The following is a 14,336-nucleotide window of genomic DNA, read 5'->3' as shown; positions in this document are numbered from 1 at the left end:
AATTGACGTGACTGCATCGCTGTAGAGTCTGTTGATGGATTCCAAGATACTACTCTATGCATTCAAAGCACTTCGACTACGGGTACAGCACAAATAATTAACTTCTCTAGCGCACGAACATACAGTTCTCAAGTAGGGAGCGACGCGAGCCGATCCAAAATCGTGTCCGTTTACAGTGAGCCCAGACCGTGATTACAAGCCACCCCCGCTGAGTATGTACTCGATCGCGGAATGCACGTTGCCGCCCGTCGCGAGCAACGCGCGAATGTTCTGCGACGCGTTGGTGAATCCCATTTCTTGTAATTGCTATTCCAGCACACGTAGTGAATGTCGGAAGCAGGTAGCACGAGACGGGAGGATATGAAACGTACCTGTAGCTGCGTCTGGAACCGTTCCTCAGGCGGCCTCGTGTCCGCCGGTGCAGGGGGGCTCCCGAGACCGCCACCCAAGCCACCGAGCCCGCCTAGCGCGCCCAAACCGCCCAACGCGGCAAACGGGTTCACGGCCGCCCCTGCGCCTCCAGCGCCAGCGCCGCCGCCCATCGCTTGGAGCATGTTCTGGAGGAGGTTGGGATCGAAAGGAGGAAGTCCACCGGGTGCCGCACCCGCGCCCGCACTCGCACCCGGCGCGGTGGTAGGGGAAGTGGGATTCGTCGAGGTGGTGTTGGTCGGGTTCGAAGTGTTGGGTTGGCCGGGGACGCCTGGAGCGGGGAATGAGGGCTGAGCACCGCCGAGACCGCCCAAGCCGCCGAAGGGGTTGGCAGCCGCCCCACCAGGGTTGAACATGGACGCCATTTGTAGCATAGTGCGAAGGGACTCGGGGTTGGAGCTGAGATGAGGAAGGGATATGAGATAAGACGTACTTGCCTAAGATCTGCGACTCACATCATCTCCCTGAACCGCTCGCTCTGGAACACCTCCCGAATGTGCGGCCCCATAGCCGCGAGCTGCGGGTTCGACGCGATGATCTGATCGAGGACCTGCGGGTTGCTCATCGTGGCGGACATCTGTTGGAGGAATTGCGGTGAGCTCATCATCGTCTGCAGCATATTCGGATCGTTGGGGTTGAGTCCCATCTCTTGGAAAGGGTTGAAGCCGGCTAGTGCACCGTAACCGAGATGGCTGTTGAGCTGCGTAAGAGGATCGTGCGGGTTTTGACCGGCCTGCATACTAGGGAGGTGCTGCGGTGTCGACTGAGCAGGGGAAGTGGACGCAGAGGCACCGGAGCGAGCAGCGGACTTGACCATGTGAATGGTATGTCCGGATTGAATCTTGTAGTTGGTCAACGGGTCGTCGTCCTGGATCGCGAGCGCGGGGCATGCTGTGTCAGTACTTGCGCGATGTGTTAATCGTGGTCATGTACCTTCAGTACTCGCCCTGCGCCTCTGTGAGCCCATATCCATAATCAAGCGTAAGCATACACACCTGAGTAGATGAGTCTCTGTCGATCAGCCTCGACGTCTGACTTCGCCGCCACAGCTTCCTTCAGCTCCCGTACCGTCTTGTCCGATGCGATATTGATCTGGAGCTTGAGTTCATTGGGGCCTGCGTATATCCGTCAGAACGTCATCTACGAGTCCTGGAAGGAGGGGTATACCTTTGATATTGATCTGAAGCTCTGGAGACGCGGATTCTGAGGACATTGTGGCAGAAGAGAAGTTACGCTCGACATCGAATCCGGACATTCCCAGACACTTTACTGACAGTCGTCGTGTCATGTGATATGAGACCCCGTAAACCCCGGGTTGTCATGGGGCGCTTTCGAGGCCGCCATCGTAGTGACTACGCAGCTTGGTGCGCTCCTGTGTAACAGTACGTGACTGAATACTGAGTAGTGATACGTACCCACGCATGAATTATTAATACATAAATGGCACTGGCACTGTCATCGCACCTAGACAGCCCAGACCCGAGGCCTAATTAGGCTGGCTCAGCTGACCCCCGGTCAAGCCTAACAAGGCTCAGCGCTCAGGACTGCCCGTTGATTGATACCAGCGGTCGTACCGGGGCTCGGGGCTGTGTTAGTGCAAGTAGTATACTATGTAGTAGTACTGTAATACAGAGTGCCGCTTGAAGCCGCCGCCTACGTCGTCGGGCGTCGTCGGCGCTTGCCGGACTACCTGATCGGGCAATCGGAGCGCCTCCCGCCCGCCCTCCCCGACGTCGTTGGTGACAGTGTGCTACAGCATCACTGCGGTGGAATTAAAATGCGCTGTAAATCCCCTCGCAAAACTTGCATCAAGGGCTAACTAGCACTGCCAAAGCGATGTGGAGTGACACCGCGGTTGCCGCCCGCCACTCTCCTCATCGTTGGTGGCGACGGCGGAGCAGCGTGTGGTATACGAGACCAGTTAAATTCGCTAAATTCATGCATAAATCAGATTATATTTGGAACGTCAATATAGAACTTTATTACAGAGTATTGTACGTCTAAGATAGGAATCGGCGCGAATATACGCAATGGCAAGTGTGGCACTTGAGAGAATAAAATATAGATGCTAGTAAACGCGCATCTACCTGGATATACCGGTGGAATACCATCAGGGGAGTTATATGCGGCATGGCTAGCGTGTTAGCCCACCAACAAAGCGTACAGGACAAAGGGAAACATGCATTTACTGGGTGGGGAAGAGGCGGGGGGAAATAGGTCGATGGAGCAGTCCCGGCAGCCTAAAATGGTACCAAATGAGCACATAGTGTGCATGTCAAAGTCTTAGCATGCATCTGTGACGATTAGTACTTTACCTTGGTGCATATGAGGGACTAGCAGAATTGGAATGCCTGGATAGCACAAGGTGTTCGGGGCTGCTTCAAGCTAATGCAGCCTGGGATCTATGTTTTAAAAAGGAGACGTTAACATTATGCCGCTATACATGAGGCATATTCATCTTCTGGAAGACAGAATGAGTCTACAAAATAGAATGAGTAACAGAGTGCTTAGAAAGACGCACCAGAGTGCCATGGATAACAACAAAGCTCCAAAACATTACAAACATCTGGAAAAGTGGTATATAGCTTACAGAAGCAGCACCAGAAGATTGCGCCGAGATTGAGAGGAATGAAGAGGAAGGCAACTCACCTGCTTCTGGAACCCAGTACTAATGAGATAACCTAATTTCGAGAAAGCGCCAGGATTTGATTAGGGCACGAGAGAGTGAAGGCAAATTAGCAGAATGAGATGAAGCTAAACTATAGCAGGAGAGAGCAAGATGTTCGCGAAGGATGCCGAGATACGAGTTATGCGGTCTTCAGCCACCGCAGGCAGCAAGCGCAGTTCGTCCGAACGAAATTCAGACGTCCTTCATACCGTGACACTGGCATACCCTGTGACACCACCTTGATTCTGCTCTCCTTGGCCTCTTTTACCTCCCGGACTACTCGCACCCTGGTGTATCGTGTACTGATGATTTCTGGGGATACTCTAGGACCCCCACGCAAGTTTCTGCGAAAATCTGCGCCCAAGGGAGCTTTTGTAACATATTGGGCCCATCCTGTACGTTTCTCAGACTTGTGTCAGTTTTTGCGACTCCTGACCTCGTCATGGAGTGGACTATCGTCTCTTATGATAAATGGTATATGGTATGAGCTGGCACTCTGCGAGGTTGGGAGCTGATTCAATCCCTAGACACCAATCTCCCCAGGTACACTGCTTTCGGCACTCAGTGCCATCTTGAATCAACCGAGCCTCGCTGATCACGGGCGTTTACCTTATACTGGAGAGGTAGTTACTTTGTGATCCTTCCATGCTCCAGGGATCCCTTTCTCTTGTACTGAGGTGAGCAATGTAATGGACACCCTCCTAGCATAATCGCTTTTTCTCACTTCCTACCTTTATGCATCGAGGCAGTTATGCATGCTGACGCTTTAGGTATACTATTGGTGCTAAGCTTCCAAAAACTGAGGCAGTTCCGGCCGCTCCATCAAGCAGTTTACCCCCATTGCATCCCCACCTAGTAAGTTCATGTTCCCCTTTGTCCTGTATGCTTCGCTGATACCCAAACATGCTGGCTATGCAGAACATAACTATCCGAACGGTATCCTGTCAGTATATACAGGTAGGTGCACGCTTATGGACATCTATAGTTTATTTTGTCATGTGCCACACTTGCCACATGCGCCTATCCGAACTATATCACGCTGTAAACGTACGATACTCTGTAATAAAGTGTTATGCATACATTCCAAATATAATATGGTTTTGTCCCGAATTTTAGCGAATGAAACTGGACCCATATACGCCAGGCTGCGCCGCCGCTGCCACCAACGATGAGGAGAGTGGCGGGCGACAGCCACTGTGTTATTCCGAGTCGCGCCGGCGGCGCTAGGTAGCTGTATACTTACTTTACACAACATGATATATATCGCATTTTTACCCCGCCGCAGTGACGCTGTAGCACGCTGTCACTAACGATGTCGGGCGGGAGGCGCTCCGATTGCCCGATTACGCAGGATCGGCAAGCGCCGACGACGACCGACGATGTAGGCGGCGGTTTCAAGCAAGACTCTTTATTATAGTACTACATAGTATACTAGTGGTACTAAGACAGCCGCGATCCCCGGTACGACCGCTGGCGTCAATCAGCGAGCAATCCTGAGCCTTGTTAGGCTTGACCGGGGGTCAGATGAGCCAGCCTAATTAGGCCTGGGACCTGGGCTGTGTAGGCGTGTCATCGACGTTTCCGCGTTGTCCTTACTTATGTCCACAGGCAGAGCTCGAGTGGCAGCGGTATCACTCATTTTGAGTATCCATACGAGGTCTATTGTGAGCTTAAGCTTCGGTTGCTATGGTAGGCTTGAGTTATAGGCACTCCCTAACGCGGCCACACGATGGAATAGGTCAAGAGAGAGGCGGAGGGGAGTGTGCGCGCGACCGTGTTTGGCACTCTAGATCTCAGTTCCAGCCCGGTCCTAGAATTGTAGGCCTTCCATACGAAGAGTATAGCGGGACATGGATATTACCTGTAATATTCACTGTTTCAGCGGGTCCTCTTTGGCCCTGCCCATGTGTGCTTAGGCGACTGAGTCTGGTCTGTGCTGAGCAGATCAGTATGCTGAACTAGGTACAGCGCAGGATGTGATCAGGTATGCTCAGGTTAACTGATTGCAGGCGGCAGACCAGCTCGGCTACAAGCCTCTCAATCAGTCTTACGTAGCTTGTAGTAGTAGGCAGACTAGGGGTGCTCAAGAAATGATCGTTCGCGTTCGATCGTTGTGCAGCAATCCAAAAGTGGACGGCCGCCAAATCCGTCGCTCAATGAGGACGAACTCAACGAACTACTTACGACTTTGCTGCGAATGCTATCACAATTCGAACTCCGGTGACCGTGTAACTTACACACGAGCATTGAATAATTTTGGTCATTCGTTCGTATTTCGCGAACTAATAGTGTAGCGACCATTCTGCGATTGCTGCACAACGATCAAACGCGAACGACTGATGCCTCTGAGTTGTCTGCAAAATCTTAGTGTCCTCCTGATGCATATTAATTACGCATTGCGGAGAGAGTCAGAGTTCGAAATAGTCTTGAGCTTCCCCCACTCTAGCCTCTGCTCGTTTGCCTGACTGTATGCATTTCTACCTGACTCTTATGCGTTCGTGGCGACGTCCGCTGTCAGGCCGTTGCGAAAGACCAGCTGCGGCGCGCTCGAGGCAATGCTGCTCCCGAAGTTCGAGAAGATCAGCAAGACGGACGATATGAAGCAGCAGTACGAGCTGGTGAGTCGCGAGCGGTGCTGCTATCGGTAGTACGTTGAACGGGTGCTGTGAACAGCTTGAAGTTCCAAAGACTCAAACGAGGAGCTGGACTAAATGAGGAAATGTAGTCCTGTAAGTGATTCTGCCTTCTTTCGAGGACTTCAGTATGCACGCACCATTGGTCATCCAAGTCGGCTTGCAGGTCCACGCGACTGCTGAAGACTGCCTATCACCTAGTTATGCTGGATCGAGCACTGCGCGGTATCGAGAGGTCGAACTGCAAAAAGTTCAGTAAGTCTCTTACCACGCGTATCGCCAATAGGTCTGAAGCTGATCATGTGATGCAGGTGGGGGAGCTGAGGCAGCTTCAGATCCAGGAGAAATCCTCACATTTCTCACTGACTCTGGTTCTCGTGCCGACTGAAGGATGTGTTACGTCATCGTCTCAGATGACAGCCTCCAAGCGGGTTATACAGATTGTGGAGGCATGCGCACGCGGTGGCGAAGCAGCTCTCCCTGCAAAGTGATAGGCCTTGGGCCCCGAGACGAACGATCAGGCGAGCTTGATCAAGGCTGGACAAAGCCGCTACTCTACACCACGGTCGTCGACGTTGTGATATGTGCGCTAGCCGGCGACATGGTACCGTTCAGCGGAGGTCACAAAGCCCCAGGGGGCAGTCAGTCTCTCCGTCATGGCGTGGTCTGGCGTGGTGCGCGCGCGATCTCTTGCGCTCTTCGGATAGCTGCGACGGACCCCTGTATGGAATCGTGTACGTTCCGTGCCGTGCGGTGGCAGAATGTGTCATAGCCCAGTATCGTTAGCTATACCCACTGTCCATGTGATCCCCTTCGTTAACTCATTTGTGGTCGAATACGCCTGTACTGAATTGATTTGGTACGGGTATGATGATATAATTTCAATTTTACAGTGGTTTTCCGAACGTAAGGCGCGGCGTGACTCTTCGCACGCCAAATGGCCTTCGGGCAATAAAAATCTGCAGCAGCCGCACTGCGTCGCGGATGGTGCTGTAGATTTGTATATAGTGGCTTGTGATATAGAGAAAAAATGTGGCATTGAAAGAATGATGAAAATCGATACAGGAGTGCTGTCTACAGGATGGGTAGCAAGCATGCACCAATCAAGGAGTATTCAGGCTGTGAATTAGGCAACAGATATCCAACCACCTTGGTACTTGCCACACATAATCTACAGCATGGTACAAACATGTCTGAAATTTGCTGGACTTGTGCATCAAGCGGGGACTGAATGGGAAGCTTGCTACTCCTCCTAAAGAGTGATTTTCTTGTACATGCTCTCTAAAATCGAATACAGCCTCTCAATTCGCAATGTATATGTCAATTGATTCTCTGCATTATGCTCAGTCTGACGCCGTATTTATAGGCCTGGACGGTCAACGATATATTTCTGTCGTGTCCTGAATGATCCCCGAGTTGTGCCCGTTGCAGGGACGACGCGTCAAGCACGCGTGACGTCACGCGATAATGAGTTCTCACGACCTCGTGAGCGCGTCTCGGTCAGAGCTTGCAGCCGTTTGCAGATCGATAGACCACCAATTCAGAAAATGGCGTATAGTCGGAGTGGGTCGGAGTGGATGCCAGGGACGTCGGAGGAAGGTGGGGAAGTCCAGATGGTCTGATTTCCGTCTCTCGGGGACTTACAATTGCTTGTCTGACGTGGTCCGACTGTAAATGATTTTTGAAAAGTGGGCCCATCAATCTGCAAACGGCTGTGAGCACTGCTCATTTGTATTGCAGTAACAGAACACATTCCTGAGTATTGCAACTCAAAGAGGGACATGTATGCATGTATTTGAGGCTGTCGGCAGCTTACCCCTCCTTTGTGTATTAGTTGAGCTTGAGTACTACTTATTGCACAAAAATTACTGTATCATAGATTGTTGAGATCAATGCCTCAGTTTATATGTTCACCGGGCTGGGTGAGCTTCGGGGTCCAGGAGGTCCGGTTCTGTTGCCCGGGACACGCATGATGCGTACATGTGTACATTATCTAGATTGCGTGGTTCCGAGCTCTTTCATGTCTAAGTGCGGCTTCATTGCATGCAAATGTCGTGCAATTTCCACTTATAAGTGGCGGCAAAACAACATCAAATATACAGACTTTTAGTGAGCTCCAACTCCATACATTACATTTCAGGTGGACTGCATAAGATTTAATCAAGCAACCATGTACTGTGCAGCCTAATAAGTCATTCAGGTCTACCGTCTGATGGATTCAAGGTTGATTCGAGGCAAGTTCTCATTCAGTAGTGGCGCCACTAACTATGGCACGCCGGGATGTGCCGGTCGGTCGAAAAGTGGTCCACATATTGGGGGTAGTCAGAACCCCTCCCAAAGGAGGGGCATATCATCCGACATTTGGTGCAACTTCAGACCTGTTCTGGGAGTATATTAATCAGCTAAACGCAGCTGGGATGTGTGGCGAGTCTGGCGACTAGGCAATCGTAAAACACAATACTGCAGGATCGACATGGGAATTCCCTTTCTAGGCCGACGGATTCAGAAGGTGGTGGGACTTGGCGCCACCTGCGTGTGCTGTCTTGGTACATATGTCCGACGAGCTCGTACAGAACGTGAGCTGTAGGTCGCGAAGTCTTCGCAAAGAGTTCCGAAATCTACCTGCCTGCTTTGTTTGTGAACACGGGAATCGGGGAATTGGAGAAAAGACATGTCGATTTCGCGGTACGTTGGTGCACATTGCCCCTAATAATATGATGGACGCATGTGACGAGTACCAAAGGTTTCCGAGTAATATGTTATGAGGACGCTGGGGAATTGGCTATCCGCGTATCTTTCGATGCGTCTGAGGCTCGTTCTCCACAAGCTCCGCAGGTCTTCAACCGACCTCAAACTCCAGATACTTTAGTCCCTCAGCTGGTACGGTCTAAGCCAGCTTGTATAGCAGCTACTAGCACTTATGTGAATTGATTCAGATCTGTTGCGCTCAAATCCTTGAACCTATCCTTATCCAAGAACAACTGCACCAGAGACAGCCTCAAGCCATATACAGGCCGCGTGAAATAGATGTTCGCGTAACATGTGGTGTGTTCCACACATCTGAATATTATCCCCTGAAGTTCTCCTGATATCGTGAGTCAGACTATTGTTCGACATCTCTCTTTGCTCTGGCGTGGCTGTGCTTGGAGTGCGGGAGGGAGATCTGTCACGACTGCTACACAGTACGCTCTTTATACGTCATCCGTCATAGACATTCAACCATATACCTTAGGAATGTACTCCGTGTAAGGAGCATCGTCCTGGATGTCTCCCAGTTTCACGCTTCTCCCGGGAGGAGCTCAGCTCTCACTTGGCGAACATTTCTGATGTGCTCCGTAAATTTGGGACTGGGTGGGTTCCAATACACTCTCCAACAGAATAAATGCAGCGCTCACCAGGATTAGAGTCGCCAGAGCTGCGACGGGTCGAAAACCTGATAATTATACGGTGACTCGACTGACAGCTGGCAGCTTCAATTGCGATGAATTCAGGCGCCTCTGGAGTGAAGGCCAGCCTATCATAGTCGCTTGTGTTGACCGGTACCTTCAAGGTTCCTGGGATCCTGACTACTTCTCGCAGTCGTTTGGTGCTGAAAACGTCTCGGTCGTGGATTGTGAAACAAATAGGAACTATAGAACAACGGTGAGGAGCTTTTTCGAAGACTTCGGTGCCAAAGATCCAAGCAATTGTACAATACTCAAGTTGAAGGTATGGAATATATTACTATGGCTGTGGAACGACAACGATACTTACGACATCCAAAGGACTGGCCCCCGCAGACTGAGTTCAAAACGAAGTTTGCTCATCTTTACCAGGATTTGATACAAGCCACCCCGGCACCTGATCTTACACAGCCCGATGGGGTGTGGAATCTAGTCGCACATTTCCCGTTAAACGGTGTAGTACCTGATCTTGGTCAGGCAAATGAAAGGAATCGCATGTCATTATAGTCTAACTATTCTCAACTATATGTAGGCCCCAAAATGTATAATGCGTACGGGACTCAACAGGATGATCACCACCACGGATCGACGCGTCTTCACATGGATGTTACTTCTGCAATTAACCTGATGCTCTTTGCGACACCTGAAGATAATGGCGCTTTAGGTGGAGCAATCTGGCATATATTCCCGCGTTCCGCAACTCCGCAACTCCGGCGATTTCTCTCCGAGACCCTGGAGAAAGGCAGCAATGGTGACCCGATCCATAATCAACAGACATATCTCACCCCATCGATGCTGGGGCGCCTTCGCTCCGACTATGGCGTCTCAGCCTATACAATTAGGCAGTGTCCTGGTGAAGCGATTTTCATCCCCGCCGGTTGCGCCCATCAAGTGAGTCTTAGCTACTGATGTTCACTTGTTTGTGTGACGACTATGAACGAACCCACACCATAGGTGAGTAACAAGACAAACTGTATCAAGGTGGCGGCCGACTTCCTCTCCATCTATGATATTGGTGCAACTCAGGGACTAGTGCAGGAACTCCGAGCTCAGAGGGTTCAGAGTGGCTGGGGAGAAGATGTTCTACGTCTTCCTGAAGTTCTGTGGTACGCGTGGCTGTCATTATGGAATCAGATGGAACACTGCAGATCTATGCAACCCGGACACTCCCCTGGCATATCTGGTGAGTGATGGTATCTTTGCCGCGGACAGTGTTCTTAGTGTTCGCCCTCAACCAGCTGCTGTGGACTGCACCGATGCCCCTCAGCTTCTCCATAATGATCCTCAGACAAATTTCGATCATACAGACGACATTCACGCAGGGACATCCACTGCGAGCTCTCACAACGCGAAGTCGAAGGAAAAGAGACATCAGCAGCGCCTTCGACAGAGAGCAAGGAGAGCAGTAGGTGTCCGCCAACGCTCCAGGCCCGGCTTCGATCTCCAGTGCCCACAGTGTGAAGGGACCTTTGACCGAAATGGGCTTCTAGACCATTTGTGAGTACCCTTCTTGACCACATTAGCTTGGCTGATAGTTGCGAAGAGTGTCCACCCACAAATGGAGGTACAAGGCCTTTCAGCTACGTCGTCTTCGTAAACTTCCTTGGGATGAATTTTTCAGAGAGATAGACATCGCTTGCGCGTTCAATAACTAGTGGTGTGCTGTGGGGTTGAAGTGGGATTAAAGTAGCTCAAGTGTGGATGTGTCATACACTGCTATGATAAGCTCGCATAATATGTTGGTTCTGTTATCGAACACGAAGTTACCTGTGAGAGACAGTGTCACACTCCCTCTTTGGCACTCCTTATCCTTGACACAACACGCTCGGCATCCCCGCTCTCATTGGCAATCACTTGATCAGTGAGTTACTCTTTTCGCATCCCGTGCTTTAGGACAAGCCACCTCTGTGTAACCGTGAGCCTCCGTACAAAGAAACGTTTCAACCCTCAGGACGATTCGATTGGCGATAGATACCCACGAAAGATGTACCCTCAGCCAACGGCTGCTTGTTCTTATGAGTCCACGATGCCTTCACTTCTCAGCCACAGGAAACCGCAATGTTGCTATCGCGGAACTAGATGGCGCTTGTGCACGACACGATATAAGGGCCAGCCGGATCAATGCTCCCTTCATCATGTAGGATCATCTAGGGCCATGTCGCACGTACGGAAGAGCACATTGTCTCGCTTGAGGAGAGGATACTTTGTTGACCTTCGCTGTTATGTTCTAATCCAGCGGTCAGCATTGATCTGACAGGGAATGGCAAGCCGTGTACTGCACCCACCACCCCTCGTCCCGGTTCGCAGAAGGTCCTTTTTCCTGTTTGCTCAAGGGTTTCTTGATAGATACCCGATCTTGCTACCATCTTGTGAGGCAAAAAGTCCACCGGGAAGATGTTACGACTTCAATCATACGTTAGGAGGGACTGAGAGCGAGGGTACGGCCTATGCTCATTCATGAGCGACAGTATTATAGTCGATCTATGACTTGTTTGGCTTCATCGCTAGCATTCGAAGTGTTGGTGACATAGAACATACTTTGTATGCTCCTCCGAGGTGTCGAGACCGATACGGGAGCTCTCGCATGGTGGTAAGGATTTACGATAACTGTACAGGCGCATACAACAAAGCCCTCCTTCTGGGGGACAGGTGTGCCAACTGTCTTGCTATATCTGGAGCACCTTTCCTAGTCCGCTTAACTTCTGAGGGAGCGTGATAGAGGGCGTATTCAGACATACCATCTCCTGAAAACCACTTTGACCAATTCCCAGTCTTACGCGTGGCGACATCTGTAGTATTTGTTTTATTACGTGATGCGCTGAACACGCTTAACCTCAGGCGTGCTTATACAGCCTTCCCTGGCAGAAGTTCCTCACGTTACACAAACCTTGTCGAGGAAGGACCAGCGGGTGTGGTGCCAAGGTGTCCTTGAATATTTTAGAGCCGCACCGTACTTGCCCGTGTATAGTCATCTCACATTCCTGCACACTTGAATTTGAAGCCGGTGCGTGCTTCACCATCACTGTGCGCCATTCAGGTGTATGAGAAGAAGATCCGTCAAGCTGTCCTGAATAGCTGAGCCTTGGATGGTCCAACACCTGGTAGTGGGTCATCACTCACCCTTGCGCGGCGGCTTGTAAAGCAAATGTCTCGATCTAATGGAGAGTGCGAATGTGTGTATTATCATTGAGGTGGTCCGATCCAACTACTTCTGTGGGTCTCGAATGAACAGCACTGCCTGGTTCTCGAACATTGAGCTCACTCCGAGTACAACTGAACTCACCAAAGGAAATGTATCAGCGTTCCTCGCATTTTCGGGTAAACAGCCATTTCGGCTCTTGACGATGTCCCTACGTACGATGAAGTGACCTGACACCTCCGAGTGATGCCAGTGTTGTTGTCCTAAAATACCGAGTGCCAGTGATCGCTGATCTATCCTGAAAAATGACTTCCCGGTATAGACATCGTGATCAAGGACGTGAGATAACAGGGGTTCCACTAAGATTTGTGCCGGTGCGCGATGACCTCGGGGACGAGTGCGGATGAGTGTAGCCGCTGCAGTTGCATTAATCAATACCAAGTTCTTTGCTACCTTGGATGTAGACAAGGGACGAACACGGGAAGTTTTAACCTGGAAGGCTGAGCAACTGTCAACTGCCTACCTCACATTCATCACGTTGCCGCCTGCGACGGTGATCAGTTTGACTGCAACTGCTTTTCTTTCCGGAGATACTCATCAAGTCAATCACACCTCGAAGTTCGGCAATGCAAAGACAACCTCACCCTCTCGTCTTCATTTCAGGGATAACGAAAGCCCCGCCAGGGTGACTTGGCATCTCACCGATGTCCGAGGTATTCCTACAGGATGCACCCTCGTCTCGTCATTGCGACCGCTCCCCATGGCAGGAGGCTCCCCACGTATACCTGACGTCGAAGTCCGATTAATCACTTATCTATGGAGAGGCTAGAAGGCACCGGCTGAGGTCAATGGTCGTATCTCAGCCCTCATTGAAGAAGTCAGCCCTCATTTTCACTGTCCCTCCAATGAGGAGGACCCTCGCCGCGGGAAGTTTCCGGTGGCTACATGCGGTATATCACACGGAGTGGGTCGCAAGGTGAGTCCATCAATACCATCTGCCCGACGCAAAGAGTATTTATGTTCCCAAAAAAAGGCTCCAGGAAATATATCTATACCTGCAGGGAATGCCGCCGTTATCTCAAGGCTCATCCGAGACCCTTCAGTCAAAAGACTAGGGCGTTTCACTGCAGGCGCGTCAATACCACTCTGATGAGACTGTGGGCTTATTTGTATTACACGTAGGCGCATTTGCTCTCACCGGGCCAGAACTCCATGACTACTATGGCACGATGCTTCAAGATCTAAAGGACCGCGATCCTCGTCTCAGAACTCCTTTTGAGTTCAGTCCATGGGCGTCTTGCTGCTTCAACATGGGCAAGCAAGTTTGTACATACCGTCATCGCGATCACCTCAACTGCCCGTTTGGGTGGTGTTCAATAACCGCACTGGGGCACTTTGACCCGCGCAAGGGGGGTCATCTTGTTCTCTGGGACTTGGGCCTTGTAGTCCAATTCCCCCCAGGTTCAACGATATTCATCCCATCAGCCCTCGTTCGCCACTCAAATTTACCAGTGCAGCCGGGTGAGACTCGATATTCTTTTGTGCAGTGGTCCACAGGCGCCCTTTTCCGGTGGGCTGAGCTGGGATTTCAGCCGGCATCCGTCTTCAAAAAAGAACATGGCCAAGCTGCCTCTGATGCTCACAACAGGAAGAGATGGAGGACAGGAGTCGCAATGCTGCCGAAGCTATCTCACTTCACGCCCTCCTCGGTTTGATGATGTATACTATAGCTGCTAATGTCTACCATTCCTGTCGTAATATATACAATTGATGATTTCGCTTGATGGATATCCTCGCTCCCCACTCTCAATTCCTTGCCTATCAATATAACCTCGCGTGGTTGATAAGGACAGGGTAGGTCCTAGGCTAGGCCAAGGAGGGGAGACCACGACAAGCTACGTGGTCACCAAACAGCCCGGCTGCACAAAAGTGCCATTTATGGAAATACGGTGCAGCCGGGCTGCAGCATGGATAATCGTGCAAGACTTAGTTCGATGGCTTCAGGTAAGTTTCCCTTTCACCTT

The 14,336-nt window shown here is 50.9% G+C and overlaps 3 protein-coding genes across 3 annotated transcripts; 2 read left to right on the top strand and 1 right to left on the bottom strand.

Moving 5' to 3' along the window:
* Positions 1–34: 34 nt before the first annotated feature.
* Positions 35–1,669, bottom strand: GLOTRDRAFT_108735 (uncharacterized protein). Its single transcript, XM_007862258.1, has 6 exons — positions 1,597–1,669; positions 1,425–1,544; positions 1,363–1,376; positions 885–1,297; positions 372–828; positions 35–306 (listed from the first exon to the last, which is right to left on the bottom strand). Exons 1-6 carry the CDS (start codon positions 1,640–1,642, stop codon positions 193–195), a joined length of 1,164 nt encoding a protein of 387 aa, XP_007860449.1. The 5' UTR covers positions 1,643–1,669; the 3' UTR covers positions 35–192.
* A 3,983-nt stretch (positions 1,670–5,652) lies between these two features.
* GLOTRDRAFT_123695 (uncharacterized protein) lies at positions 5,653–6,221 on the top strand (the record flags this gene model as incomplete). The annotated part of the gene is made up of 2 exons (XM_007862257.1): positions 5,653–5,715; positions 6,042–6,221. The coding sequence occupies 2 exons, from the start codon at positions 5,653–5,655 to the stop codon at positions 6,219–6,221; spliced, it is 243 nt and encodes an 80-aa protein (XP_007860448.1).
* A 2,995-nt stretch (positions 6,222–9,216) lies between these two features.
* GLOTRDRAFT_30135 (uncharacterized protein) lies at positions 9,217–10,082 on the top strand (the record flags this gene model as incomplete). The annotated part of the gene is made up of 3 exons (XM_007861985.1): positions 9,217–9,438; positions 9,495–9,645; positions 9,706–10,082. Coding segments are annotated over 3 exons (750 nt in total), but the record flags the coding sequence as incomplete, so codon positions are not given.
* Between the last annotated feature and the right edge of the window lie 4,254 nt (positions 10,083–14,336).

This window comes from Gloeophyllum trabeum, assembly GCF_000344685.1.
Source record: "Gloeophyllum trabeum ATCC 11539 unplaced genomic scaffold GLOTRscaffold_00001, whole genome shotgun sequence".
Classification (NCBI taxonomy): domain Eukaryota; kingdom Fungi; phylum Basidiomycota; class Agaricomycetes; order Gloeophyllales; family Gloeophyllaceae; genus Gloeophyllum; species Gloeophyllum trabeum.
This window is presented reverse-complemented; position numbering and strand designations above follow the sequence as displayed.